The sequence below is a fragment of the Liolophura sinensis genome, chromosome 6 (genome assembly GCF_032854445.1).
Source record: "Liolophura sinensis isolate JHLJ2023 chromosome 6, CUHK_Ljap_v2, whole genome shotgun sequence".
NCBI lineage: Eukaryota > Metazoa > Mollusca > Polyplacophora > Chitonida > Chitonidae > Liolophura > Liolophura sinensis.
Genome location: NC_088300.1, coordinates 71313095 through 71340358, shown reverse-complemented (window position 1 = coordinate 71340358; position 27264 = coordinate 71313095). Strand labels below are relative to the sequence as shown.

The 27264-nt window shown below is 39.2% G+C and overlaps 1 protein-coding gene across 1 annotated transcript in view; it reads left to right on the top strand.

The window, feature by feature from the left end:
- The window catches only part of LOC135467520 (uncharacterized), a 53102-nt gene extending 27303 nt beyond the window's left edge, over positions 1–25799 (top strand). The window contains 13 exon segments of the mRNA XM_064745292.1: positions 10085–10277; positions 10623–10667; positions 10669–10737; positions 10739–10778; positions 10781–11049; positions 11051–11535; positions 14705–14763; positions 17477–17727; positions 17729–17818; positions 17820–17867; positions 21480–21568; positions 22222–22362; positions 23046–25799. Of these exon segments, the coding sequence (XP_064601362.1) occupies positions 10085–10277; positions 10623–10667; positions 10669–10737; positions 10739–10778; positions 10781–11049; positions 11051–11535; positions 14705–14763; positions 17477–17727; positions 17729–17818; positions 17820–17867; positions 21480–21568; positions 22222–22362; positions 23046–24759 (3493 nt within the window). The 3' untranslated portion in view covers positions 24760–25799.
- The last annotated feature ends 1465 nt before the right edge of the window (positions 25800–27264 follow it).

Genomic DNA, 27264 nt, shown 5'->3' with positions numbered 1-27264 from the left:
GCCATTAACTAATCATCTCTGGCTGTCTGGAAAAAAAGTTTAATTAAAAATAGACTGTGGCTGTTTGTCAGTCAGACAGTGCTGAGTGCCCTATATCACTAAGATGACCTCTGCCCTTCACAGTCAAACACGTTAGACTTCATTAATGTTCTTTCAGATAAGGCGGTGTTAGTTTTGACATTCTGCTAGAGAACATGTAGACAGACTGACATGGTGTGCATGCCAGAAGTAAGAACTCATGGCCAAAGAAATGCTTCAGGCTGTAAATAACACAGATGCTGGTCACTTACATGTTTGAAGTATTTGCTGAGTTTTTCTTTTTTTTTGGGGGGGGGGGGGGGTTCTTTTTTTTGTTTATGTGTGACAAGAACATATTTAGAATTAACCGTGTGTGAGTAGCTACATACACGTGTACCTATTGGAAAGAGATATCTATAGTGCAAATCTATACTTCTGCCATTGACACTATTAAATTAATATTGTGATATAATTGTTGAGATGAGAATTCTACATCTTGGCAAATTCAAGTTTTATTTATTTTCAGGGTCATTTTGTAGTGAAGACAAAGGAATCTGATTATATAAAATCATACCATCAAGAATCTGATGTGATAAAGGTTTTCAACACAATCTAGTCATTCATAATGTGCAAGAACGGGATGTATGAAGTTAATGGTTTCAATGGTGGTCATTGCAAATGTACATGTGTGTGTACATTTTAAGAGTGGAAGCTGTAGAAGACTGTACGATTGCAGATAGCTGGTGCTTACTCAGCACAAAGCCTGTTGGTAAATGATGACATGGCATGTTTCCTGTGAAGATGTAAGTTCTTGGGTTCTTATCACATAAAGTAGATGTGGCTTAGTCATGGGTGCATGCCAGCTGTAAACAGACACTATTTAGGTAGCTCTCTTCGGCAACTAACCATCAACCACTGCTCAAAATATACTGTTCTCTTCCTAAACAATTTCTTTCAAAAATAGAACTGTGAAAGAGAAAGATAAATTGATGTGTTTACTGTAGCAAGACTGAACGTTATTTACCCACTCTCTCTGGGTGCAAGTGAAGTGAAAACGTCCTTATAGCTCTGTATCTGTTAGATATGAGACATAGCTCAGAGTCTGAGAAAGCTGGTCTATCTAGCCGGTATTGGCTGAGAACATGCCGTACTCCACAGGTTGGGATAGGATGTTTGGACAAAAAAGTGCATCTTGTTATGCTGTTCCTTATGCCACCATAGATGTAAGACAACTAAACATTAATGTTTTTTACTTACTTGTTAATACTAAGGATATAAACTGTTTGCAACAACATATAGGTTGAGGTAAAGTGCCTTGTTATCTGAACTTGTAAATACATTTTTTGTATTTTTTTTGATTAGATGATATTTGGGTAATAGCTGTTGCAATAAATCAGTGTGATTTACCAGGAAAGCAGCAAAAAGAAAAAAGTTTTTTGAGTGTAGAACATGAAATGTTCATCAGTTTTAACCATTGTCGACTACTTTTGGATGGCCCAGAATGTATAGAATAATTTACTGAGATTAAGTAATACATGGAAATCATAAATATGTTAACAAAAACTATATGTTCATTCTGAACTGTAGATAAAAGTTCTTCTCAAAGGGTTTTCAGAATTCAGCAAAAAGTTTTGAAATATTTCTGGGGTTTTTTTTTTCGCACATCAAGCTGTTTCGGCGTATGTTGAATCTTTGTGGTAAGAAGCATTTTTGTGTATTCTGGCAATGTGCCTACAGTTGAAATAGCTCTGACTAGACAGGATGGTAATAAGATCATTTTATGTTACAGTAGTACTGAGCTAACAAACCTTGGCCTTGTTTCAAGGCTATAGGTCATACTCTAACTGGGAGGTCGAGGTGTATATTTCAGTTTTCCTCGTTAAACATATCTACCTGTCAGAGGAATGATTATTTTGAGGAGATATTGTAAATATTCATGCGGAAAAGAGCAGATGGTATAGGGCTTCGTTTGAGCCAGATGCAAATTACCTGGTGAAGAAGGATACTTATTAAGGTATACTGTATATTCATCCTCTTGTACTTGGTCTCTTCCTGTATGTTAAGCACGAACCCCAAACTTACCTAGAGTGCGAATTTTGTCTTAGGTATGTGAAATCTCAGAACTGCTCCTGCTAATAATGTGGCAGCATGGGATTATGCAACACTGGTTTATAGATGCTGGCTATAGCCCATGGACTGATGTGTAGGGAACTCTAGTCCCATTACAAACACATGCTGAGTCATCTTGGTTGTAAAGAGCCAGGGACCACATGAACTTCAAACCCCCTGTAAATGTGTTGGCTGACAAGATGGAGATTGAACAGATCCCTGAGGAATTCCCCAGCTAGATCACCCTGCAGCATTACACAAAGCTGACTACAGTGACTGGCTATGTAAGGCAAGATGTTCAGGACTAAATGTAATGTAATCACAGGAGTGGTAGCCTCTCAAACTGCTTAGTATACTGGTAAGAGAGCCAGATCGCCCAGGATTTCATTTTAATAGGTGATGTTGGACTAACAGGTTTCAATGAAGCCTATAAGAAATCATGCAGTTTACAATGTGAGAACTTGACAGGTAACCTCAGCCATGGGATGTGAAATGTCATTTAAAGGGGTTGTTTGTGTCAGGAAAAATACTACATGTATTTTCAAACAAATCAGATATTCATGGTGAACTGAAAGTAGAATGCATCCTTTATAAATTCGTGAGTTTTATAACTGTGAAGTGTCTTGAAGTTTTTTACCACCAATAATGGTACGTAGTATGTTGCAGTATTATTTGAATAATATTAATAATAATAACAATAGTAATAATATGTTTATTTCTTGAAGCTAATTCAGTCAGTTAGCAAAGAATCTGTTTTTCCCTCTAAGACCGTCATACAAAAAACAGTATTATATATACTTCAGAGAAAGGTAAACATACATACAACAATAAAGAAAAATCAGGAACAAGGGTTCCAGGACTGTGTAAGAAAAAAACTGGCTTTTTTATACTTGGGCTATGTTGAATGAAATTGTAGCTCTATAATTAGGCAAGGGACAAAGGTTCCACGATTGTGTGATGTGTACAAGGCTTTTCGTTCTGGACAGAGCTGCAGTGTCAGTGATATTCAGCCTAACTCTCCAGAAGCTGTGTTGTGTGAAATTATTATGGTTGACATACAAATGTATCTAGGATTACAGTATTGGAGTTACAGTATTGGAGTTACAGTATAGGAGTTACAGTAGTGGAGTTAATTATGCTGATGGTTTCACATGCACCCAGCCATAGGATAACAAGCCAGTCATGAAAAGCATCTGGAAGAAAGCATGTTAGAGTTACTTCCCTTGATTGGTATGATTCTGTCAGGAGATAATATTGTGCTGCCCAGTGAAGCTTACATTTGTCTTGTCTGTCTGCATTTTCTACCTAAGGAAACCTGTTGGCTTTATTCAGAGCAATTGTCACAAATCCCAGCTACGGTGTCTGATTTTCTGTCAAAGAATTATTATGATTTCATTTTTATCTGTGTAAATGTGACTGTAATTACATGCAAACATCTAGGGCTCATCTAGTCTTAATTCAAGTCCCTTCAGATCAATGTAAATATGCAACTGTGTTGGAAGACATAACTGAACATAAATGTATAAAAGGCATGTTTCCAAAATGGTAGAAAAGTCACTAAAATTGATTAATTGTGTTTTATTCTTTTGAATTCCTTATATATATAAATGTTACCATGGACTAAAAAAATTTTCTAGGATTTGTCAGGATTGTATGGTTGTACACAAAGTTAGTTACTCAAAAGGAGAGGGATTCCTTTTTTTGGTGATCTCATAATAGTACCAAGCTAGTTTTCCTCAGTAGTTATTTAGCTGTCAGGAGTTATTCCCCTTGTGTGTGAGTCGTAAGTACTTTAATTTTGACCAAGTTGCCTCAGACTTAGAATTATTGTCAGGTATATAATAATCTGGTACAAAACTTTCATGTGAGAAGATTATAACATAAAACATTTCACTGTGTAGGATGCATTCAAATTGTGAAACTGATACATCTCACGTGCGTGGTTTGGTTTTGGGTGTGTAAGGTGTATGTTTTTCTGACTGGTTACTGAAACGCCAAAAGCAGGCTGACTAAAACAAACAGTCTGAGTGATGAATCAGACAGTAAACAATGTGCACAGACCTACTAGAGATATCCATGTCTCCAGCACTTCAAGATGATGTGTAGCGAAGACATTGTGAAAAGCTATACATGTCACCCTTCTGGAACTCCCAAGACTCCAAGAAGGTTAAAATCACACCCCATGTCAGCTACCCTGCATTGGTCACTGCAACTTTCTTCCTTTAGGGAGAAAAGGCAAAGGAATTCAAACTGCTTGAACTAAGATTGTCATTAAAAAGAAACTACTTGGAAATACATAACACATGAGTGCCAGCATCTTATGCAATCTTTATACTTGTGCATATCTTTAGTAAAGTTCAGCTATGTTGTTTTGGATGTCGATTTAACAGCAGTTTTAGAAGAAAACATTGTAGTGAATGAATTAAAGATGAATGTCTGAGCAACAAAATTGTTGTCTAATGAGTAAAGAGTTGTCCTAAAAAAAAAATGGTTATCACAATAAAGAATTTTTCTGTGATGTACAGAAGTTCGCCTTCAATTTTTTGACATAATGCTATAAATCATTTCAGGTTTTGATAAGAAGTGCAATGTGTTATATGTGTACAATTATGCTCTTAAACCTTAGTGTCTGTTTATTTATTTATTTCATTGTTGGTTAAAGCCATACACAAGAATTTTTCACTTAAACAATGGCAGCACTTTTTTTGGGTGGAGGAAGCTGGAGTGCCAAGGGTAAACCCACAGACCTGTGACAAGTTACGGATTAACTTACATCTTAGTAAGTGGTACTATTTCAAAAATTGCTGCTTTATATAGCCAGACAAGCAGTTGACTTTCATCATTATTACAAGAGTATCTGTTACACTTATGTCACGAACTAATTGGTTCAAAAGTGCTGCATGTGTATGGGTGAAAAAACCGAATGAGACCAGTGGAAAGGTACAAAGTGCAGGTTAGGTTTATGAAGATCTGATTCTAGAAGGATGCTTTATAGCTACATGTATCCAGCTGTAATGTAGAAATGCAGTGTAGAACCTGTGAGAATTTTTAAAGTTTTTGTGCTAGATATACATAACTGTACTACAGTGATAGGATGTGGGTCCCGTTTCCGGGGATTTGTTAAAAGGAAAGCAAAGATTTGGAGCCAAGGTATACAGAAGACAGAGTTTTAATCTGGCTGCAGACAGAGCAGATAAATGGCTTTAGGGCCCTATATATACACACACACAGAGTCTGGGAGGACTCTTCTGTACTGTGATAAGTCAGACAGGGGCACGATGTCATGATATGGACTAAAATAAGGCTTATCTTTCATCTCAACGCTCCTGGCGTTTCAGTATGTTTTACATGGAGAATCTACCAAAGTACAAGTTGATATACAAGATGTTTACGGAGGAATATGTTTTCCACAGTTGAGGGGTAGTGTACGTCAGCTGTATTGAACAGTGATAAGTGGCCAAAAGGTTATGTAAATAGATAGTGATAAGTGGCCAAAATGTTATGTAAATAGTCAGTGATGACTGGCCAAACATTATGTAAATAGACAGTGATAACTGGCAAAAAGGTTATGTAAATAGACAGTGATAACTGGCAAAGGGTTATGTAAATAGACAGTGATAACTGCAAAAGGGTTATGTAAATGGACAGTGATAACTGGCAAAAACATTATGTAAATAGACAGTGATAACTGGGAAAACGTTTTGTAAATAGACATTGATAAAAAATGGTATGTTAGGTATAGACTGTTACGGAAGTGATAACTGGCAAACATTTTAAAGCGCCAACAAATAAAAATATCTGTATTTCACCTAAACTTTTTCAAGTTTACATTTTGTTTGATTCTTAGTGATTCAACCACCTTAAGAGGGCTTTTTTTGTGAAGTCGGATTAAATTCTTGTCTGAAATGTTTGGCATTAAAAGTATCACTTTTACATCTTAGGTATGATTAGTTTTAGCGAATTTTCTATACTTGACTCTTTCCTTGTCTGATAACACAGTTTTACACCCCCTGTGCACTAAAATGACTTGACATGTAATCAGTATATAATACCTTGTAAATGGCCATAAATACAGTACAGCCTTTCCCCCTCCCCTGCTCAGCAACAATGACCTTCACCCTAGTGTTAGTACCACTTATCAGTAACTAAATACATACTTGTTGGCTGCATAAGAAGAAGGGACAAATGCAAGCAGCCTTTTTCAGTTGGCCTGAGTTTTATATCACATTTAAATATAAGTACACTTTGAATAGTATTAAATTTATATGTGTAATAAAACAGCTTTAGGTTTCCATATGGCATCATTGAAGAACCAGTTGAAAACTATTCAGGATTGAAGTGATATTGTTTTTGCATAACGTGACCGTATTGACTCCGGTGTGGGGCAAGGATTGGGAGGAAAGGGTGAGGATGGTTAGATATTCTGTATGGTTGTTATCAGGAGTAATGTTTTACTTTTACAGAGTACACATTTTCTGTGTTCACTGACTCAACATCTGTTTATCTGATATGCCATCTTGTCTCGGCTGAGATTTCTCTCCCCTCACCCTAGTTTATTTGTCTCCTACCTTTACACTGTTCATCTATTGATTTAATATGTGTTGGATATTTTTTTTGAGTGTTGTGGGCCTCATGAGGTCTATTAGCATGTTTTAAAGGAGTGTGAGGCGTGGTCTGAGTTGATAAAGCCCAGCAGAATCATGTTATGGATGCGTTATAGCCTGAACAGTTGAGGTTGGATACCATATCACTGCATGGAAAAATGGTTTGTTCATTCTATAAGTTGAAGAAAATAAGTAGACGGATACATCTATGGAATTGAACTGAAAACAGTACATGGAATTTACAATGGTATTGTCTATTTTGAAGCTGCATTTCTCATTTTTACATACTTTACAACAGAATACATTACTCATGCAAAATTCACATTTAAAGTTTTATTTTAGTGACATTTAAAGGCGAAAGTGTGCACTGCTGTAATGGGTGTTTATGATTGAAAAGGGCAGAACAGAATGACACCAAATTAGTGTAATGGCTGTTTCAGCCTTTTATATATTACTCTATATTATTTGACTGAATTGGCTCCCCAGCAGGCCTCTATGTTAACTGTTTTAGCTGTGCCCATGTGGGATCCTTTACCTTTGACATTTGCTGTGGGTGTTGACAAGTAAATTCAGCCAAACAGTTTGGATTCGCTGTTACCCTTTCACATCTGCTGTTGTCGTTGTCAAGCATCCATGTTGACAGACACAAATCATCCACGCAAAGATGCATTCCTGAGAAACTGTATTTATAGAAAGCAATTTTTTTTATGATGTGAACTTTTTTTCTTTGAAATATGCGGTTGAATGCTTAGAAGAAACCAAGTTTGTGGTGTGTATGTGTACTGTAGACTGTGTAGCTCTATCCGTGGCAGAACAATCTTCATGTATAGATATAATAAAGCTATAGCATTAGAATTACTCACAGGAACCATGCTGTTATTCAGTTTAATTTTCCCGTTTTTAAAATATAACTAGCGTTTTTAATCTAATTTAAATATGTACGTTCTATGTCTGTCGATGTAGATGAAGCCTCAAAATAAGACTATATAACATTAGAATTACTCACAGAGACCATGCTGCTAGTTATTTAGTTTTATTTTATGTTTTTATTTATGTTTACTAGCGTGTTTCTGATTTAAATATATATACTTGTCTTTGTGATCACATATTGGTAGATGTCGGTTATAAATATGGTGACTAGGGTTTTATGCTACATTTGAGCTCTAAGACTGTGTAAGGGTACATGTATTTGTACATATTTTATCTGGCATGCTGGTCTTTGTGAAGTGAGCTATATGATATACTCTACATTTTGCAGGTTATAGTGTAACCATTTCTCAGTATTAATATATCCTGCCTGAAACCTCGGTTTATGCTGTTGTGGGAGTGCTGATATAGGCAGGATACAGACATAAAATAGCCTCCCCCCACCTCCCTCCCTCCCCCCAATGGAAGTGGGAGTCCAGTGAAGATGTTTCATGCCCTGTGCAGCTGTAGTTAAGTATCAAGATCAAAACATGGAGGGTGTTTACCACATTTATGGACTGAATCCTGGCTTCCCTATTCCCACTTAAAATATCCCGATGTATCACATGTGTAATGAGAAATGATATCAAATTGCTTTATTTTGGAAAACATTTTATTTCTAAATGTAATGGTGAAAATATGACTGGTTTGTTTTGGATTCTGCGCACTACTGTTTGACTGATGGACTAATATGAACATTTAGGGATGGTAAGTAGGGATGTGTGGGAGGGTGGAGGGCATGCATAGGCACTATATTGCTGATCAGTCGAACTTTTAAACAAGGCACCATGTTACCATGTTTCAAATTAAACCATTTCCTTGATTTTTTTTTAAGCAGTCCTCATAAAAGTAGTGTTGAATATTTATTACTTGATATGAAAAAGAAAGGAGGTTATTCTATTTATGTATATATAATTTTTTTTTACTCATAATGCTTTTCTAGTGAGAACCCTGTGACTGGTTTATGGTGCAAGTGCATCAGTTCCTGTTCATGTATTAGTATGTGAGACAGGTTGGTTGTGGGGTGGGAGTGAGGGAGACAGGTTCAACTAAGCTGGTTACAGGGAACATTTCCAGCCCTGACCAGATTGCACATGTGCTCTCATTGGTTTATACATGTACATAACATGGAACATCTGGCCAGCTGGCATCTCACTTTCCCTCCAGGACATTGTACTGTTCTGCTACTTGAACATTCACAAATACTGGCCAGGCACAAGTCAGCTAAACATAGCATTTACATAATCTCTGAACTCTTTTGCTGACTTCAAATTCTGGAGGCTGCTTGTTTAATGTCTGTCTGTCTGTCTGTCTGTCTGCTTGTTGTGAACATCAGTTTATAGCATCAACAACTACATGTACATGTCAAGTCAGATACAAGTCTGGCTGAGATGGCATGTACACAATCTCTCATCTCCCTTTTTTATATGTAGACTTCCAATTCTATATTGGTCACATGTTTAATGGGCTTCTGTCTTAATTCATAACTTTTGCTGTACATGATGTAGTGGTCAGACATCTACTGGATGTATCATTTGAAACACATAATCTCCTGACTGACTATTACCTCAGAACCTACAGTGTATTCACATAACTTAGATTTGATTCATATACATGTTGCTGTTTGTCCAGATTGTGAGGCTTTCTCTTTACCTTAGCTTCGTCCAGCAGAAGTAACAGGTACATAGTTGCCCTGACTGATTAACTGGTTGATGGTCTCCATGTTCAGAGTAAGAATCTTAGGCGCACATCTGATGTTCGTATTCAGAAAAGTTGTCACTGCATCAGTCTCCCAGATTGCACCATCACACCCAGAATCCATTGTGCATTACAAGCTAGCCAAACACTCAAACTTCTCTCTTGTAATGATAAAGACAAGGCTGTCACTTTTGCCAGTAAAGAGCTGTGGATTAAGATTACAGAACCCTGTGCACAGATGTAACAGCTGCATGTAGGTGTGACTTTGTAACCACATGCAGAAATTTGAAGATAGGATTTGGATAGCTGCAGATAGTGATAGAGGTTGTTGTGTTTTTTAGTTTTAATAACATACCTATCTATTTGAACCACACTAGTGATTCCTAGGTATAGTTCTTCTTATCTTTTGAACTATTGTGCCATCAGATCAATCCTAATGAGCTGCCATTTATTTAGGCAATAACTTTCTTTTTGCCCACCGTTTGTAATTTCACTTGGTCTGATTTAGTCTGTTCTGTACTATGCACAATTTCACCACCAATAAATATATAACAAAACACAAATCAGTGAATAAGTTATAAGTAATTTTTACTGCTTATAACTTAAAAGTTACCCATATTGTTGGTTTATTCTTGATAGTCTTAACAATGTAATGCCATATTACAGTGAGTTAATTCCCTTGTTTGCAGCTATGCTGGAGTACCTTGTGTTGTGCTGACTGGATTTGCTAAAGGCCTGGATTATCGCCCTGGCGACAAGTTTAAGGGGACAGAGTTCAACCACAGCTGGAATGCTGTCTACATTGATGACAACTGGTACCTTGTGGACTCCCACTGGGCCACACGATACCTTGTCTCAGACAAGAACGTGCCTGAGAATTTGGTAAGCAGAACTTCTTTTAAATCTATTGAATAAAGTTTGGTGGAAGAGACTCTTTACACAGTCTGTATCCAAGTATGTTTGATCCATATTCAGTGCATGAATATGGCTTTTGTTTAATTCCATTGAAACCATACATGTATACAGGTAATTAGTATCCAGTTTTCTAACAAGAACAAATTTCCTGCCTGAAGATGCATCAAGAAAGACAAACTTTGCTTTTCTTCATGATACACGTATGTCCTACTTTTTTACCTCCCCTGCCCCCATTGTTTGTGGAGTCAGGAGAGATTTTGATATTTTGGCGGACATATGACAGTTGCCTCCCCTTGTGATTTTCTCCACCAGGTGTACGAGTATGATGACTTCTACTTCCTGCCCGACCCCGAGCAAGCTCATCTACAGTCACTGGAGCCAGAAAGCCGAGTGGCAGCTTCTGGCACGACATTTGACCCTTCAAGAGTTTTGAAGACCTCCCATTGGTCAAGTCCTATTTTTTCAAGTGCGCATGTATTTCCGCTCTCATCAGAAAGGCGTTATTAAGACCAACAAGGGCAGCCTAGGCCTGAGCATCGGATTCATGAAACCAGCAGCTTTCACGTACAAGATCGTGTTTGCAGAAACCAACGAGGAGCTGTATCAGGGCCAGAAACTGAAGAACTACGGACTGCAAGAGACGTGGGACAATGCCGCCATCTTCTGCTTCCGTGCTCCCAAACCTGGCGCTTACTACTTCACCATCTTCGCTCAACTGCTCACTGGCGACATAGGTGTGGAAGAACGTCTTTACTGCTTCTGCCGAGTACAAGGTCATTGCTGATCAGCCATCGCCTGATGCCTACCCCATTCCCAACTGCTCCGACAGTAACTGGGGTCCATCTGCTCCCGTACACCAGTTGGGTCTAGAAGCAAGTCACAAAGATGCCGTCATTGCCACTAATGATGGACAGGTGCAGGTGGAGTTCCAGAAGACAAGACCAGCCAACATTCTTGCGAAACTGCGCAAGAATGACATGAGTGAGGATGCCCTGGAGAACTGCGTAACTGACCACGAATCGGGAGACACTCTGGTGGTGGAGGCAGCGCTTCCTGCCAGGGGAGAGTATGGGCTGGAGATCTACGGCAATGACCCGGCGAAGGATGGTGACACTTACACCCATATCTGCCAGTACTTCATCCACTTGCTGATCCCCAGGAAACAGAACCGCGCCTTCTACAGGGCCGCTCCTGAACAGAGGGCTCCCCGATGGTACTTCTGTAAGTAATTCAGTTTTTTTTGTATTGTTGTTAATCTTATTAGGTTTTTTAAAAAGGATTTGTTGTTTTTTTTTCTTTCCCTATTTTCCTCCCTCTGTTTTGCCTTTTTTTGTGTGACCAGTCCCAATAATTCAGCCTTGGAATAACACATGGATGCTGGCGGGTTCCATGTGGCAAAGATCCTGTTTGTCACAGCAGTTGTTTGAGGAAGAGAATCCCATGCTTTTTTACCCTAGCAGATTATTTCCTCATATTTATAGCTGAAGAAATAAGTCTTTCCTGTATATTTTGTGGTGCTAAGTAGGTATCGTTGGCTTCTGCAAGACTTGTTCAGTGCTTTTTATCTTATTCTTCGTGCTTGACTTTTGTGTACATGAGTCTATATGGAATCATGGCAGTGTGCAGATGGAGAAATGAGCTGTGTACTAGTACTGCTGAATATGCACTTCCTATTTTTAGTCTTCGTTTTAAAAAATATTCTATTTGGTGAAATTAACATCCAGACATTTTTTCTTCAAAAGTTGCACTACATGAGAGTTATGCATTGAGCTAACTTGGTTAATAGAATGAAATGTGGATGGAGTCTTCTCTTCTTTAAAGCCTATTTATACTTAGCCTTTATATACTCAAACATGCCATTGGTATAACCAGTTTGTGACAGAGGTTTCACCGGGGCATCCAGGGGCCGAGTCGGATTGAGGAGAGCCTTATGGAGCCTCTGGATGAGATTGAGCAAGAATCAATACAGTCAATTGTTACTCTGACATTCAGTCAACAGCTCGTGTTGTGATCCCTGCTGACACATACACATGTGATGACACACATAGATACAGTAATAAATAACATCGGCAGGGTCCTTTGACAAATAGTTAGTCGGTGGTAGCTCACAAGCATAGGGGCACTTGATTTACACTGATGAATCCCCAGACAAATAAGCATTTTATAACAGCTCAAAGTTTTGACCAACCCAAGTGTCTGGCTGGCCGGCCCGTCAGTGCACTTGAAACACTTCCTCTCCATTATTCAGGAAGTCGGAGGATTTGACTGTGTGTGGAGGAAATTGTTAGTAAATTAAGCTGAAAGCTCATGAAAATGTATGTGGGCTGATAGGAGTGTAGTTAGGTTTTAATGTGGTGACTAGTGTAATGTAGCTGTCACAATTACCATGGGGTTTATCTAGCAACGTTATTGTCTGCAAACATGTCCAGTGCAAGAGGACCTTCTGGGATATACACTGCTCGTAAGGTACAGTGAAAAAAAAAAACAGTTTGTGTTTGAAAGGACAACAACTGTTTGAAAGTTTGAGTTTGGTGTCAACTTTATACAGGATTTTTCGCCAGATATACATGGAAGATGAGTTGATACGTTGAAGGATGCCAACATTTGTAGTTTGTAGTATAGTTAATAAGTTAGATGTGGTGGATTGATGAGAATACACTAACAGGTATCTCCACTTAGTTTTCTTCAGTGGATTTTCATGTATTTTGTTGCATTTTGTTATGTACAGCAAGATGTACGTGCTTTGATATGCTATGATCTAGCCCAGTAAACAGTTTGGCCTAATTCCTTTTCAAGTCCTGTTTTGAAAAGAGTCTTACTGCTTACAAAAGCTGCAGGAGAGTATCATATTACCTGTTAAAAGTATAGATGCAAGATTAAAGTAAAATTAATAGATGCATTAAATACCAGATTTATAGTTGTGAAAGAAAGAAAAAAAGAAACTATTTGCAGTTTCATGGCTTCCACACAGCCTTTGCATGTGGTTTTTACCTTCCACTTTAGAACTACATGTAGGATATGACAGCCCATTATGATATTTGCTGCAGACCATAGACAGCAAAGCATGGCTGGTATACTTCGGATACACTGCCCTATAACAGCTGCATGGTTGATAACATTTGAAGCATGATCGTACTGGGTTACTTTTTTTCCCTTACCACCCCCCCCCCCCTCCCTCCCTTATTATTCATATAGACTTGATAGCTACACTTACAACAACAAGTCCCAATTCTCTCTCAGTTTACCGGGATATCACTGATGTTACTCCCAGGTTCCTAGGATTTTTGGCTAAGGAAATACATGTTCTATCCTTTCCAATTTTGGTAACTTCATTCCTGCAATAGTGAGAATGCACCCAGATCCTGCTGAAATGCAATTCACTGCAAGGACATTTTTGTTCAAGGATGATGCATGCATTTCTCATTCCTAACCATTTTGCTTATTTCATATTTTTACTCTTGTGAGGAGTGTCCTATACAGTTTTGTTGTTTGACAAATAGTCTAAAATTGAACAGAAATTGACTATCAGAATTTGTGGTTCACATCATTGAATTGAACGACCGGTGTCAGAATACTGCATGCCTATGCTTGGCTAGCTCTGCTTCACTGGCTTCAGTGTCTGTGCAGAGGCAAGTCCTAAGGTTCTCTTGTTCTAGTTTCCAGTTCTGGTCTTCTAGACAAAACCTACATGTACAACATTATACAGTGCATTCACTTTTTGGTTTGGAAAGTTTTGAACCCTTATTTAGTTTAAACAACATTACTTTCTGAGTCACACAGTTCTCAACAGAAAGTTATGTGCAGGACATATTGTAACTGACCTCAAATTTCGCCCAAAAATGTTCATTTTCAAACGGAAATAAATGGTATATAAAATATTACGTTTGGTGCTGAAACTTACATTTTCCCAGCAGGATATCACCCTACTTTCCAAACAAACCTCAAAACGCCTTTCTATGATCAGTAGAACACTCAGAATCCAATCAAAATGTGCGACTTGAGTCATCAATGAAATTTTAAGTCAAATACAATACATTCATCTCTATGATTTCACCAATTTTCCTCATAATAGCTATTATGGTGTTCTGTCATGGCACCTCCAATAAGTGTCAAAATGTTGATTTCTTTTGTCTCATTTGTGAATAATATTTTACACTAAACACTGTAGAAGATAAAAGAATTCCCTTGACATGCAACTGTATAGCTTGCTGGATACTTCTAGGCATTGCCAGTGCTGCCTGCACATCCAGCGTCCCATGTATGTGTAGATGTTTATGCACAAATACCTTGTACATGGACAGAGAGATAAGATTTCACATGGAATATTACAAGTACCAAACATACTCCTCCAAAGTAGATCTGACAATTTGGCTTGCACTTGTGTCTGTCTTTAGGCCGATTAAGAAATATGATGAAGTGATATACCAGGTTACAAATCCTAACAGTTTTGTTGGTAAATTTGAGTCATGATGCCGATAGCATCTTGATGGGAACTTTAGGTGTCAAACTGACAGAGGCTGACATATTGGCAGATCAGTCCTGACAGACGCTTTGTGGGAAAGAGACATAGTTGTCCTGAAACATTATAGAGGGTAAGGATTGAAAGGAGGTTGTAGAGTCTGGTCTATGCAAATAAGAGCTTTCGATATTCAGTATTTTAGCAGAAAACTTGAATTTGTTCTATTTTTAAAACAAAGGACGTTTCACGTGCCAGTTAAATTATTCTGATTGTTTTTGTCTTAATTGACCGTCATATTAAACTTCTGCAAGAATGTTGAAAACAGATGGACTGGTTTTGAAGCTGGCACATCCCATACCCTATGGAGCCTCATGGAAGGAAGCTATTTATTTGCAATCTAGCAAAAAATATAAGTTTTACCCTGGGTACCTTGAGTGTGGCTTGGTGACAGTAGGTTGCTCTAAAAACTGGAAAGGATGGGAGTTGGGGCTCCAGAGGCTACCCTCTGTAACCCTGGGAGACCTTGAGGCAAAATGGAAGTTGGCAAAATAAACCAGTTATCTTGTTTGTTTCTCTGCCTGCAACTCCACGATAAGATTAAAGTGATAAATAGCTTCTTGACAGAATAGTGGTATTTTGTGCCAAAACAAACTTCTTCTTGTTCCCATTTTAATTATTTTGCTACTTTCAGTTGTAAGTTTTGAACGGCTGAAAAAAATATTAGGGTTGTGTGCCTCCTTTTTGGATCTCCAGTTTAGTAGCATCTTCTTGATGCAGGATGTCATGTCATTCATTATATATGCAAATGATGTGAGTTTCCTAGTGTTCTGTGGGAACCGTTGGATAAAACGCTTGCTCTATATATGGCAGATGTAACCAGCCCACAAGCTAGCCAGTAATAATCTCAGGAAGAAGTGAGAAGAGCACAGGTCCCATCTTACCATGCATATAGCAGCATGCGGAGGTGTAGCATGAGAAAAAAACGGCAAGACTATGATTCTGGTGCTGATGCTGTAGTGGATTAGAGTAACCGGTGCAGGGAACGCTTTCATTGCAACATGCCAAGGCTTTGAACTATTCCAGTGGGGATTTATTTATATATATTGTTTTTGTGATACACAATTGTTTGCTTTCACGTGTGTGGAATTTACGAGACTATGGTGACACCTTACCAAGATTGTATGGCCAACATGCTATTCTGGGAGAAAGAGGAAACAAAGACTACTGTAGGTTGATGCTGGCATGTGTTGGATAAGTTATTAACAGCTTCATTTCAGGATGTGATCAGAGTTTGTCAGCTGTTGTGTGACTTATTTGGGTGTTGTTCATCAGTTTTCCTGTGATGTTGAGCATTTTTCTCCAAGAGTTTTTCATACTTAATTGATGAAATACAGTTCACCATTATGATTGATTCATAATATGAAAGTGCCAGGGCTTGGGAAGAGAATGGTGCTATTTTTCTGCACGTCTTACCTGTATTTTTGTTTTACATAATGATATGTGTACATTTGAATACTGTACCTCTGTATTGTGCTAGAAAGAAAGAGTTTTCAGTCACTGCTCAAACTCTTCATGTATATTTTAAGGCATATTATACAGGAAGTCTTATGCTGTAGGCATCAAGAGGCAGCCATTGTTTTGCAAGCATCTTCTACAGTCAAAAGGTTGATGTTTTGCAGCCAAAATGAATTCCAGTTCAGTGAACAGATTATTTTAGCAGCTGTAGGTTTGTAACAGAAGTAGGCAACTGTATGTAGCAGAATACACATGCCTTTGGAATGTCAGTCTGTCAGATGTTCAGAGCAGAAAAGCATTAACTGTAGATTTCCAGAAGCCTGACATGATCGTCTCTGTTTTATTTGCTGTCTTCTTCAGAGTGTATTAGACTTCTGAAGTTCACATCTCCTTGTACAAGAACTGGCGAATTTACTCGTATATATGTACATGCATATGCTATACACACGGCCATGTTAGCACTTCAGATATTTTTATTTGCTTACTCTTCCAGACAGGAAATTTTATCATTGGTAGGCACTCTACACATTTGTGTCACAAAATAAAGTCTCAGTTGTCAACTTGTGTGTTTCACCTAAAGTTTAGTATTTTTGAATTGGTGCATTTTGTTTGATTTTGATTGATTCAGCCACCTTATAGGGCCTCTTCAGTTTTATGTTTGATTAATTTCTATGAAAAAAATTTAAGTGTTGCCATCAGGGGTATTATTTCAAGACGTTTAAGTGCTTCTGAAAGTGCCTTTTTACACACCAAACTGTAGGGGAAATATAGTATTTTGAGTATTGGGCATGGCTGAGTTGCTTATTGTCGTGAAAGCCTCTCGGTAGAAAGTATGACAAATATTAATTTCTGTATCAGGTCCATAAATATGTCCTGTATAAACTAAATGGTATAGGGAAGGAGAATGAACTTTGAATGGTGACTTCATGGGACTTTAGGTCAGGAAGTTTGCATAGTTTCTGCCAAGAAGTGTGAATTTGCCTGGTTCCTGTCTCTTTCAAGCAGTATTACTTTGGGATGAGTGAAATTATCCAGTATGGTCTCTTAATAAACATCATTTAAATATGTACATAATAGTAATGTCGTCGTTGTTGTTATATTTGCAGGTGACCACAGGTGTGGCCAGCATCAATCTGGGTCGGGCACCTCCTGCAGTGGCTCCTAAACCTGGCCAGAGATATGAGGACCTGAGAGAACCTCCCTCCCCCGCCCCCAGAGTTACTTCAGCAGCAGTACCTGTATGGTAATGTCCCCGACAGTCGGCAGCAGGCTACCTTGGAAATATCGCCCCGTCACGCGGGCAGGGCACCACAGTGTTCCTACAGGAAAAGGGGAGGCAACTGTGCCCCAGGCGCAACAGGCCCAGATTCTAACATACCCCCGAGCAAGCCTATTCAGGTGGGAGAAGAGAACGATGGACAGAGCCCTCCCCAGGCCCCCAAACTCGTTCACGCTGATCCCTGTAAGGGTCGAGAATGAGCAGACGCCCGAACCTGCCCCAGCACCCCGCTCCCAGCCCAAACCTACATTGGATGCACATGGATAAAGATGTCCTGCAGAGTGTTGATGACCACGCCATACAGGTGAGTGGCAGAGTGATGGATAGTGTATGAAAGTCTTGCTTGAATGTAACTGTATCTTATTGTTGCAGGAAGTGAATTTATAACTTGAAATCTATCAACAGTATTAGAGAGGTGTAAAGAAGTAGTTTTACAGCTTTTGTTTTATTTTTTGCATCACAGCTTCCTTTCTTATAACACAAACGATTAATTAATTTATTTTATAGGTGCATAGGCCACAGTTAAAAATATTTCATATATCTTTTGAGAGTTAGTTTTATGATTTATTTATTTATTTGATTGGTGTTTTACGCCATACTCAAGAATATTTCAGTTATGCGACAGCGGCCAGCATTATGGTTGGAGGAAACCATATGCAGGTTGCTGGCAGACTGAGCCACGGAGGCCCCTAGTTTTATGACATAAGGCTGTAGAGGAGCTACCAAGAGCCGGATTTGAACACATGACCTCATTGGTGAAGGGCTAGTGCACTGAACTGAGGAAATCTACACCAGTGATTTTGTGTTCTGACAAATAAGTCATTGTTTACAGATGCCAAACGAAAGAAAGATACTACAGCTGTTTTTAGAGCCCTGTAAACTTGCCAGACATGTTGGACAGATTGGTTTACAGATATATTGTGGTTTAGAATGGGTAGCGTTGATTGGCTGACAAATATGAACGAGTTAACCAACAAAGGCTTTGATGAAAGTAAAAGTATAAATGATGTTGTTGAGCAGGTACAGACATGTTGGTATAATTATCCTCTTTTTACTGTTGGTAACTGTATATTGTGATAATCTGCCTGGAATTATTGCAGTATGAATATCTAAAGTCTTCCCTCTAGCACTAATTAACACACACCTATCAGCCAAAGTGGAAAAGTGCCAAAGGAGCACTCTGGGACCACCTCAGCAGTGATTTATTGTGCAATATACCACACTAGCAGCTGGTACATGAAAATCCGAGTCCCAGTAGACAAGATGCTGTGTTTTCGCATTACACTCTGCCAAAACTCTACACGTGTGCACATATTCAATACTGTACCTCAGAGATCTCCCCTTAGCTCTCACAGAGTTCATTATTCCTTTGATATGAAAAACAGGAATAGTAGACAAGTTACATGTGACTTTGGCTGCCATGTTTATTTAGAAAATAGATAAAAAGTGTTGTAATATTGATGATGTCGTATGAAGAACATAACAACAAGCCTGACACAAAAGTATCCAAGTACTTTGTCATTCAAGCACAGCACATCCATCTCTGTAGTCTTCAGCCGTACACTTCACAATTTTTATAACAAAAAAGTATGATACCTTTGTGTTTGTTGTGTTGAGGAGTCGATTTGTCCTGCTGAGTCAAAGGTGTTGAACCATCAACCTGTATATGTAGAATTTAAATGGTTAAAGAAGATGCAGGTTGATGGGTCAAAATTACTACACCTTTGACTATTAACCCATCTGCCCTTTAAGGGGTAGCTGGTTCAAGCCCAGTTCCCACAAGCTGCTGTGGAAGCAAAATGTTTATATTTTGATATTTAACAGTTACATATACATATTTTTCGTGTTGCGTGTTGATTGCTCAAGAATTTTTCACTAATACATGTACAGTGGCTGTCAGTTTTTTCATGGATGGAGGAAACTGGAGGCCCTGTGGTAAACCAATGACCTTCACTCTCAAATTAACATACAAAATATTAATAGAAAACAGGTGGACTTCAATAAAACAGCAAGAGGTACTTGGAAAAAAGTGGTGATTTCATAGGTTTTGTTTGATCTACTTTACAAGCCACCTGGACTTGTATACCTGGACCTACCATTATGTCTTTGCTGTAAGTGCGGATTACAAAATTGACTTTGTAGTGACAAAATGCAAGAATTAGAGAACTTGTATAGATGGGTTTCCAAACTTTTCACACATCGAACATTCATTTCTGATCATAGCATACATATACAGCTCTAGCCGTAACACACTGGTTTTCTATCCCAGATCTCTTAAAGGAAATAATTGGTAAATTCCCCTTCTGCCACTTTTATTAGTGGTAATATGTGAGTGACCGTCATTTTCCATGGGACATCGCTTATTTTTCACCAGTATGCCATTCACATTGGCCATACTCTTCTAGTGGAAATGTGTGTCCCCCATGTTGGAAAGTTTATCAGTTACTTGCCAAAGATTGGTGGTTTACTCCAGATAATCCACCTTTCATCCTTCAAGTGAAAACTTCAAGAGTACAGTGTTCATAAACACCAATCAGATAAGTAAATAAATATAGCAGATTTCAAGAACTGTTATGAGTTTATTATCAGTTTTTTACTTGTGCGTGTTGGAACATGTAGATTTTTCTACTATCCCAAGAACCAGATGAAAACTTTCTGCTACCGGGCTGAGGAAAAGAAATATAAGAGAATATTTTTTGTGGTATTTATGGTAGGATAATAACAGTCAGTGTATGGCTGTTTATCTCCTAGTCCTTGGCTTCAGGCAGAACTGTCCAGGATGGGGAGTTTCTGCAGGTCACAGACAAAGTTTCCCTTGTAACCCCGGAATGTAATGTAGAGATAAACTGTCAGATGGGTTTGACCCAGCAGCTGTAACAGGGGGCCTGTGAAATATCAGATTCCTAATTGAATGTAAATGGTTTTATATGAGAGAAGCTTGTGGAGAAGGTCAGGTACATGTACATGATGGTAAACATGGGAGAGGGGTGTGGCAGAGATGTTAGGCTGTCAGCCCTGTCACTCCATCACTGTGGGGAGTTTGGATCTGGATGTGTCACTTCCATGTACATGTAGCGCCAGTTGTTTGGCAGAGACATTAGTTAGAATGGTTCACACTATGGAAATTATATCTGGATATGCCAGAGTGAGATGAGTGGTTTGTGGGTGGCAGAGATCAGCTGTGCACAAAAACCTCATGGTATGCAGCAGTCTTATGATGCATCAACTGTGTAGTTACATGCAATTATAACAGTGTATATTATAGAGTTGCAACACCTTTTTACGTATACATGTATATATAAGTATGTATGAATGTTGCAATTATGTTGCAATTATTCAGTCATATCACATGGTAAAGCTGCTTTTTGAAACACTCAGGTAATTCACCTTAAAAGTGTATTTTTTAAGATTACAGTGTTCCATCGAGTGAATCAATACATATACATTCGCTTTTATAAATATATATGTATGAAAATGAAACAATTTAATCTGGGATCAGTTATTTATTAATCATATTATTTTTCACAAAACATACTATGACATGACAAAAAAGCAACATACCAGAGGAAGTCCAAATGTAGGTTGCATGTGTACAAGAGATTAAAGTAGCGGGAGTTTGTCCAAGTTCTGCATTGTTTGGAAACAGGAATCGCTTGTCCGGCCGCATCTGGGAAGGCCTGTCAGCAACGTGTGCTTAGTTGGGGTTTCCTCCCACCATAATGCTGGCCGCTGTTGTATAGAATATAGCAGGAATGGCATTTTGACTTCTCTCCCCCCCCCCCCAAAATATAAAGTAATACAATCTTCAGACATGATTATTTGAATGAGCAAATGTACAAAAATTTGTCTGTTTTATGGCATGAACGTGCACAAGTCTGTATGTAGATGTCTGATTTGATGCTGTTTTTATCACCAGGTATCCAAGAGTGAGCACACAAGCTTCCGGGATTTGGCCTGGGATTTGATCTTCTCCAAGAATATCACAAATGACATGGAGAAAGTGAGGTGAGCAGAACAGTTAATAGTACATATAGACTGGGTTACTCGTATATTTGTTTATGTACATCTTCAAAACGTAGAATCTTCAGGGCATTAGGAAACATTCAAATGTATTCTGCTGTCTTTTGTCACTGAGACAAAAATTGCTTATTTAAGGAATGAAGCTGCCAAAATGTATTTTATTGGATTAGCATTCCCATTTCTTTTCTTCATACACGTGTGTTTTTTAAATAATCTTCACTTACATTCTCAGCTGTCCCATACTGCAAATTTTTGTTGTTAGCTGTATCTGGAAGCTGTAGTTGCTTTGCAACGTGTTTATATCATTCCAGTCAACTATAGAGAAATCAGGAAACCTGATGCCAATAAGCTTATGGTGCTTATGGAAATAAAACAAGCTGTCCAGGTCCTGTAGCTGATACATGCCTAAAGCCAAAGCATTGGGAGCCATGTTGATAATCTTGTCAGGAAAATGCCTACCACAAATCATTGTGTTTAAGCCTGCCTCTCACTACATTACCTGTGGCTAATAGAGGGAAGCGTTTCAAGTACTGAAGTCAACAGTTATCTTTATTAGAGTTAAAACCACCTGAAAAATCCTTTTTAGTGGTATTTGATGGAAAGAAATTGAGGTATTTCTGTATTTTGTCTTTCTTCAGAATCATCTTCCGCTGGCTGGCCAGTAAAAATTTGAAGGAGATGAATTTTGACAAAGTGGAGAAGGGAAGTCCTGAAGAGGTGTTGATGGGACTGAAGACAGGGAAAACTACATATGCAATGGTCTTTGACACAATGTGCAAGTAAGTCCATGTGATCAGGAAATGCATTAGCTGACCACCAAACAAAATCTTCTCGGCTCTGCATGAATTCATGTAGCTGAAGAATTAACAATATGAAACGGTGCTGGACTCTTTGGAAACTTCCGTGATACAAGAAAGAGCTGCTTAGTTTTCAAGCACCGCTTTTACCTCAAGATACCAGACTTTGTTTTATGTCTTACAGACTTTCTAAAATTCCAAGGTATTAATCTCTCTGGAAACTTATGTAATTGTTTGTCTGAAGCAAGTACATGTAGACTAGACCTCAGGATGGTAGCCACACCTTTTCTTGTAGGTCATTGTTTAATAGCTATAGAATGGATTAATATGGTTTTATACAAGTCTAGACATGAAATTGAAACCTATATGTAGGACCACTTCCAAATTTGTAGGACCAAATTTATTTGTAAATGTTGTTGCTATGGCCTTAGCATGATTAGGTCATGTGACTTACAATGAAAGGAACAAAGAATTAATCCAAATTCAGTTCGTGAAAGTGTCCAAGAGGCAAAAAAAAAAAAAAAATCTAACTTGTATTTTGATGTACAGTAATTTAAGTTCCAGTATTTGTTGTATTTGTTGTAATTGGAGTATGTGTATTTTGTTGTAATTGAAGTATGTTGTATTTTGTTTTAATTTATGTATGTTGTGTTGTTGGGTTACAGTTATGTTGGAGTCCATAGCAAGATTCTGAGTGGTTACGCTAAGGGGGCTGACTACAGGCCAGGGCAAAAGTTCACACCTGGTCAGAACCAGCATTCGTGGAACGCTGTTTACATCTTTGGTACATGGTGTCTGGTAGATGCCCATTGGGCAGCCAGGAGAATCATCGGCAAACAGAGCTCATCAGAGGAGTTCCACTATCAGCTGGACGAGTACTTCTTCTTGCCAGATCCCCATCAGTTGATCTACACGCATTTCCCAGAAGATCCCAACTGGCAGCTGTTAGAGCGCCCCGTCTCCTTGGAGGAGTTTGAGAACATGCCACACATGAAACCACAGTTCTTCAAATTCGGTCTGGAGTTGGTTTCCAACAGAACGGCCGTGATCTACGCACGAGGTGAGACAAACGTGCGCCTGCGCTACCCAGCGCACAGGTGCTCTGTCGCCTTCAACTTCAGCATTCAGTTTGAGAACGGAGATGAGGATTACAAAGGGAGCAAGCTGAACAGGTATGGTATGCAGGAGAGCGTTGGAGGCATTTCATCATTCCGTCTTCGTCTGCCCGTCAAAGGCTCTTACATCCTTTACATCTACGCTAAAGAGGACACGCCTGAGAACAAGGAGAATGTCTACGCACAAGTCTGCGAGTACAAGATTGTACAAGAGGATGTGACATCTCCCGAGCCCGCTCCGTTCCCGCCGTGCGCGTATCTGAGCTGGGGGCCAGGGTCAACCTTCTTCAGGTATGGCTTAGCGACCTACCAGCAGACAGCCACAGTCATCAGCCGTCAGGGGAAGGCTGAGCTGCAGTTCAGAATGGAGAAACCCATACAGTTCATGGCCAAGCTGAAGCACAATGAGCGCTCTGATGCAGAGCTTGAGGGTTATGTCATGCACAGGGTGGTTGGCAACACTGCATACTTCAATGTCACACTTCCTGGCCGTGGGGAGTATGGGCTGGAGATCTATGCCAATGACCCAGCCACAGAAGGCACTACGCTGTTCCATGCAGCTCAGTACTTGATTGAGTGCCACGAGGATGTACAAGCCGTACCCTTACCCAAGTTACCTACAGGTTACCTGGGGGCTCAGCCCAAGTTCAATGAATTTGGCCTGTGCACTCTCAGTCACCCTGACCCTGTCATCCACTTAAAAAATAACTACGTTGAGATCCAGTTTTCCACAGCGCAGGAGATGAGAATGACGTCTAACCTGATCAGCGTGGAAAACGAGCAGGAGTTCCCGGACAACGTCTTCACACAGACGCAAGGCTCCGTGGTCACATTCTGTGTGGGAATGCCCAGTGTTGGCTTCTACAAGCTGCAGCTGTATGCCATCCCTGCACGTGACACAAGCCAGCAGCTACCAGGTGTCTACAACTACCTGATCAACTGTGAGGCGGCCGAGAGCAAGGCTTACCCGTTCCCCAAGCAGTACGCCCAGTGGAAGGAAGGCTGCTACATGTGGAGCCCCACTGTACTGAGCCCTGAGGTCCCCGTATCGTCTGCGAAGTTCCGCGTGTGCATCCCGAGAGCCGAGGCTGTGGCAGTCGTAGCTGACCAGGAGTGGACGCACCTGGAACAGGTGGAGAAGGGTATCTGGGAAGCGGATGTCCCCCTGCAGAAGTACAGTGGCAAAGGCACCCGCGTGACCCTCAACGCTAACTACGGAGGAGACAAGAGTAGTTATAGCACACTGCTTGAATACAAAGTCTAAATCTCTGCTACTAGACACACACCTCTAGCACAGTACTCCAGACATAGAGTAGATTTTATTTCAGTTGTTTTAATCGCTGCTGCTTTGTACTTGTTGCCATTTTTAACTCCCGTTAACAATCCAGCTAAGCTTCTGTACATGTAGTGGAATTGAACCATGAAGGAACTAGAAAGATACATGTTGTGGTAGTGGAATCAAGTTACCAGATTATCTATGCGTACGGATTAACTTTAGTGTTCTACAATTTGCTGGTATACTATGATTTTTAGAGCATATTCCTTATACTCAACTCAGGCCGTCTTCCTCGCCTTACACAATTGTATAAATTCGTTTTAGTAAGTCTTTACAAAGAGCAACTTTGAATAACAATAAATTTGTTATGTTTAAAAAAAATCCCTTAGGACAGATAAATGTGCATGATGTGATAGCTAATTGTAATGTTGAACATCTTTTCCTGGCTACTAGTAACTGTTTGACATGGCCACATGGCCATTTGCAGGAAAATCTAAATAAAGCCATTTTCTGATTTCTTGCCAATTTCTAACTTTGGAACAGGTTCCATGTTTATATTTTTGAAGGTGAAATTATGTGATTTATGACAAAAATGTGCTTGTGTCAGGAAGGTGGTGACAGGAGGATCAGAATCACATTTTTAGAACAAAGCTTACACTAATCTTTGTTGTGATTGCTGTTTGCTGGAAATGTCTTGGTTTTATAGAAGGCAAACTTGTAACATTTTGGGAATTACTTAGGGCATTGTAATTCCTCAAGCTACTTTTCGCTAACTCTGCTTTTATTTTTATATTTTTATGTATTTTGTATGTTTTTTCTGTTGAATTCTTCTTGTTTGGGACTGACAAGGGCTGTCTTAACTAACTCGGCAAAGAATCCACATTTGCCTTTTCCTTTTATCTGTTCATTATGGAACCATGTGAGAAGCTGCAGGAGCTGGTCCAATAGGTTTACTGCCTCATTGTTATTTTACTGCCATTGCCAGTAATAGGCTTATGTGGAAATTAAACTTTTATTCTCAACTCTAATCCTGGATTTTGTGTCAATACATTTTTACGGTGATATGCAATTCCTCATTACTTCTTTGTTGCCTTACCTGAATGTTATTTAAGTCCTGCTACTACTAACCATACATCGTAATCATCATTGGGGCGTCCTTTAACCTCCACCCTACACCAGGTGCGAGTTCAATCATGGCCTTAAGACAGGGAATTTATATATTTGGGCCCTTGACGACAATATGCAGTCGACAGTGCTTGTGTGGCTGATACGGTGCACATATCTGTATAAAGTCCCATGTTAGGAAGTGCATTAGTAACTTGCCAAAGGGGCCAGTGGTTTTATACGGCAGACACTCTGGTTTCCTCCATCAATTACATTGACACCCACTGTATTATGAATAAAGGAATTCTTGTGTGGAGTCATACATTAACTAATTAATCATTCTTGGGACCAGTTAATATGTGATAAAAAAAAAAAGACTGCAGTATAGAGAGTAAAGCTAGAGAACTGACTATGGATTGTTGGCAAATAGTAGCATGTAACCTGTGAAATCCAGCCTCTTGTCACTCTGAATCGCTCAAACGCATGACATCAGCTCCGCTAACGCATGACAATCTGAATGTCACATGTAGGAAAGTTTGTGAGTAACAGACCAAGTTAAGGTGGTAAACATCTTTGACCACGATACTGTCAATGAAAAATTAAATCTCAGTGTTCAACTAATGGGGAAGCTTTCCTGCCGAAGTAATCCAGGCTAAGTCTGTCCAATGATTCCTGGTTTTGGAAGGATGATAATATGGGCAAACTGGTAACATGTTAGTGTATTACAAGAGAGTGTCAATGCTGGCTTGGGCCCCAGAATTACCACTGTACAGGTAGAGGTAGTTCACTGATATCAAATACTCAAGTATACTAAAAACAAATTAAAGCACAAGTAGCATATTTCCTGAAGAAACGATTTTTGGTTAAGTTCACTCTGGGAATTTTTCAGCAAATTCTGTACCAAGGATGTACAGAAGGCATTGATTTCTACATGTGTCCGACTTCCACATAGGTCCAGCTTCTAATCCACTGACTCATGACGTGCAGCAAATCAAGTTGTTGCTGGCATGTACTATGTCTTCATATCAGGCCAGGAAGTTTGCCCAGTGTCTACAGACTGGTTTTCTCACCCTCTAAACCGGACCAATAGACAATGTGTAGAGAAACTTACGTGTGCTAATACACAGTGGATCCGCAAAATGTAGTCCATCTAATATAAACACACATTTACGATTTCATGATTTTGTAGTACATGTACACATCAGTACGCTAAGTTCACCTTATAACAGCTGTGGCATAAAATAAATAACATGTTAACTTACAAGAGGTTTCTAAATTGCAGATGTAACTGTCAGGATGTTTGTCCAATACTCCTACATGTACAGCGATGTCTACAGGTTTTCTCTTGTCCTGATTCATCTTCTCACAAACCTTGTAAAATCAATATGA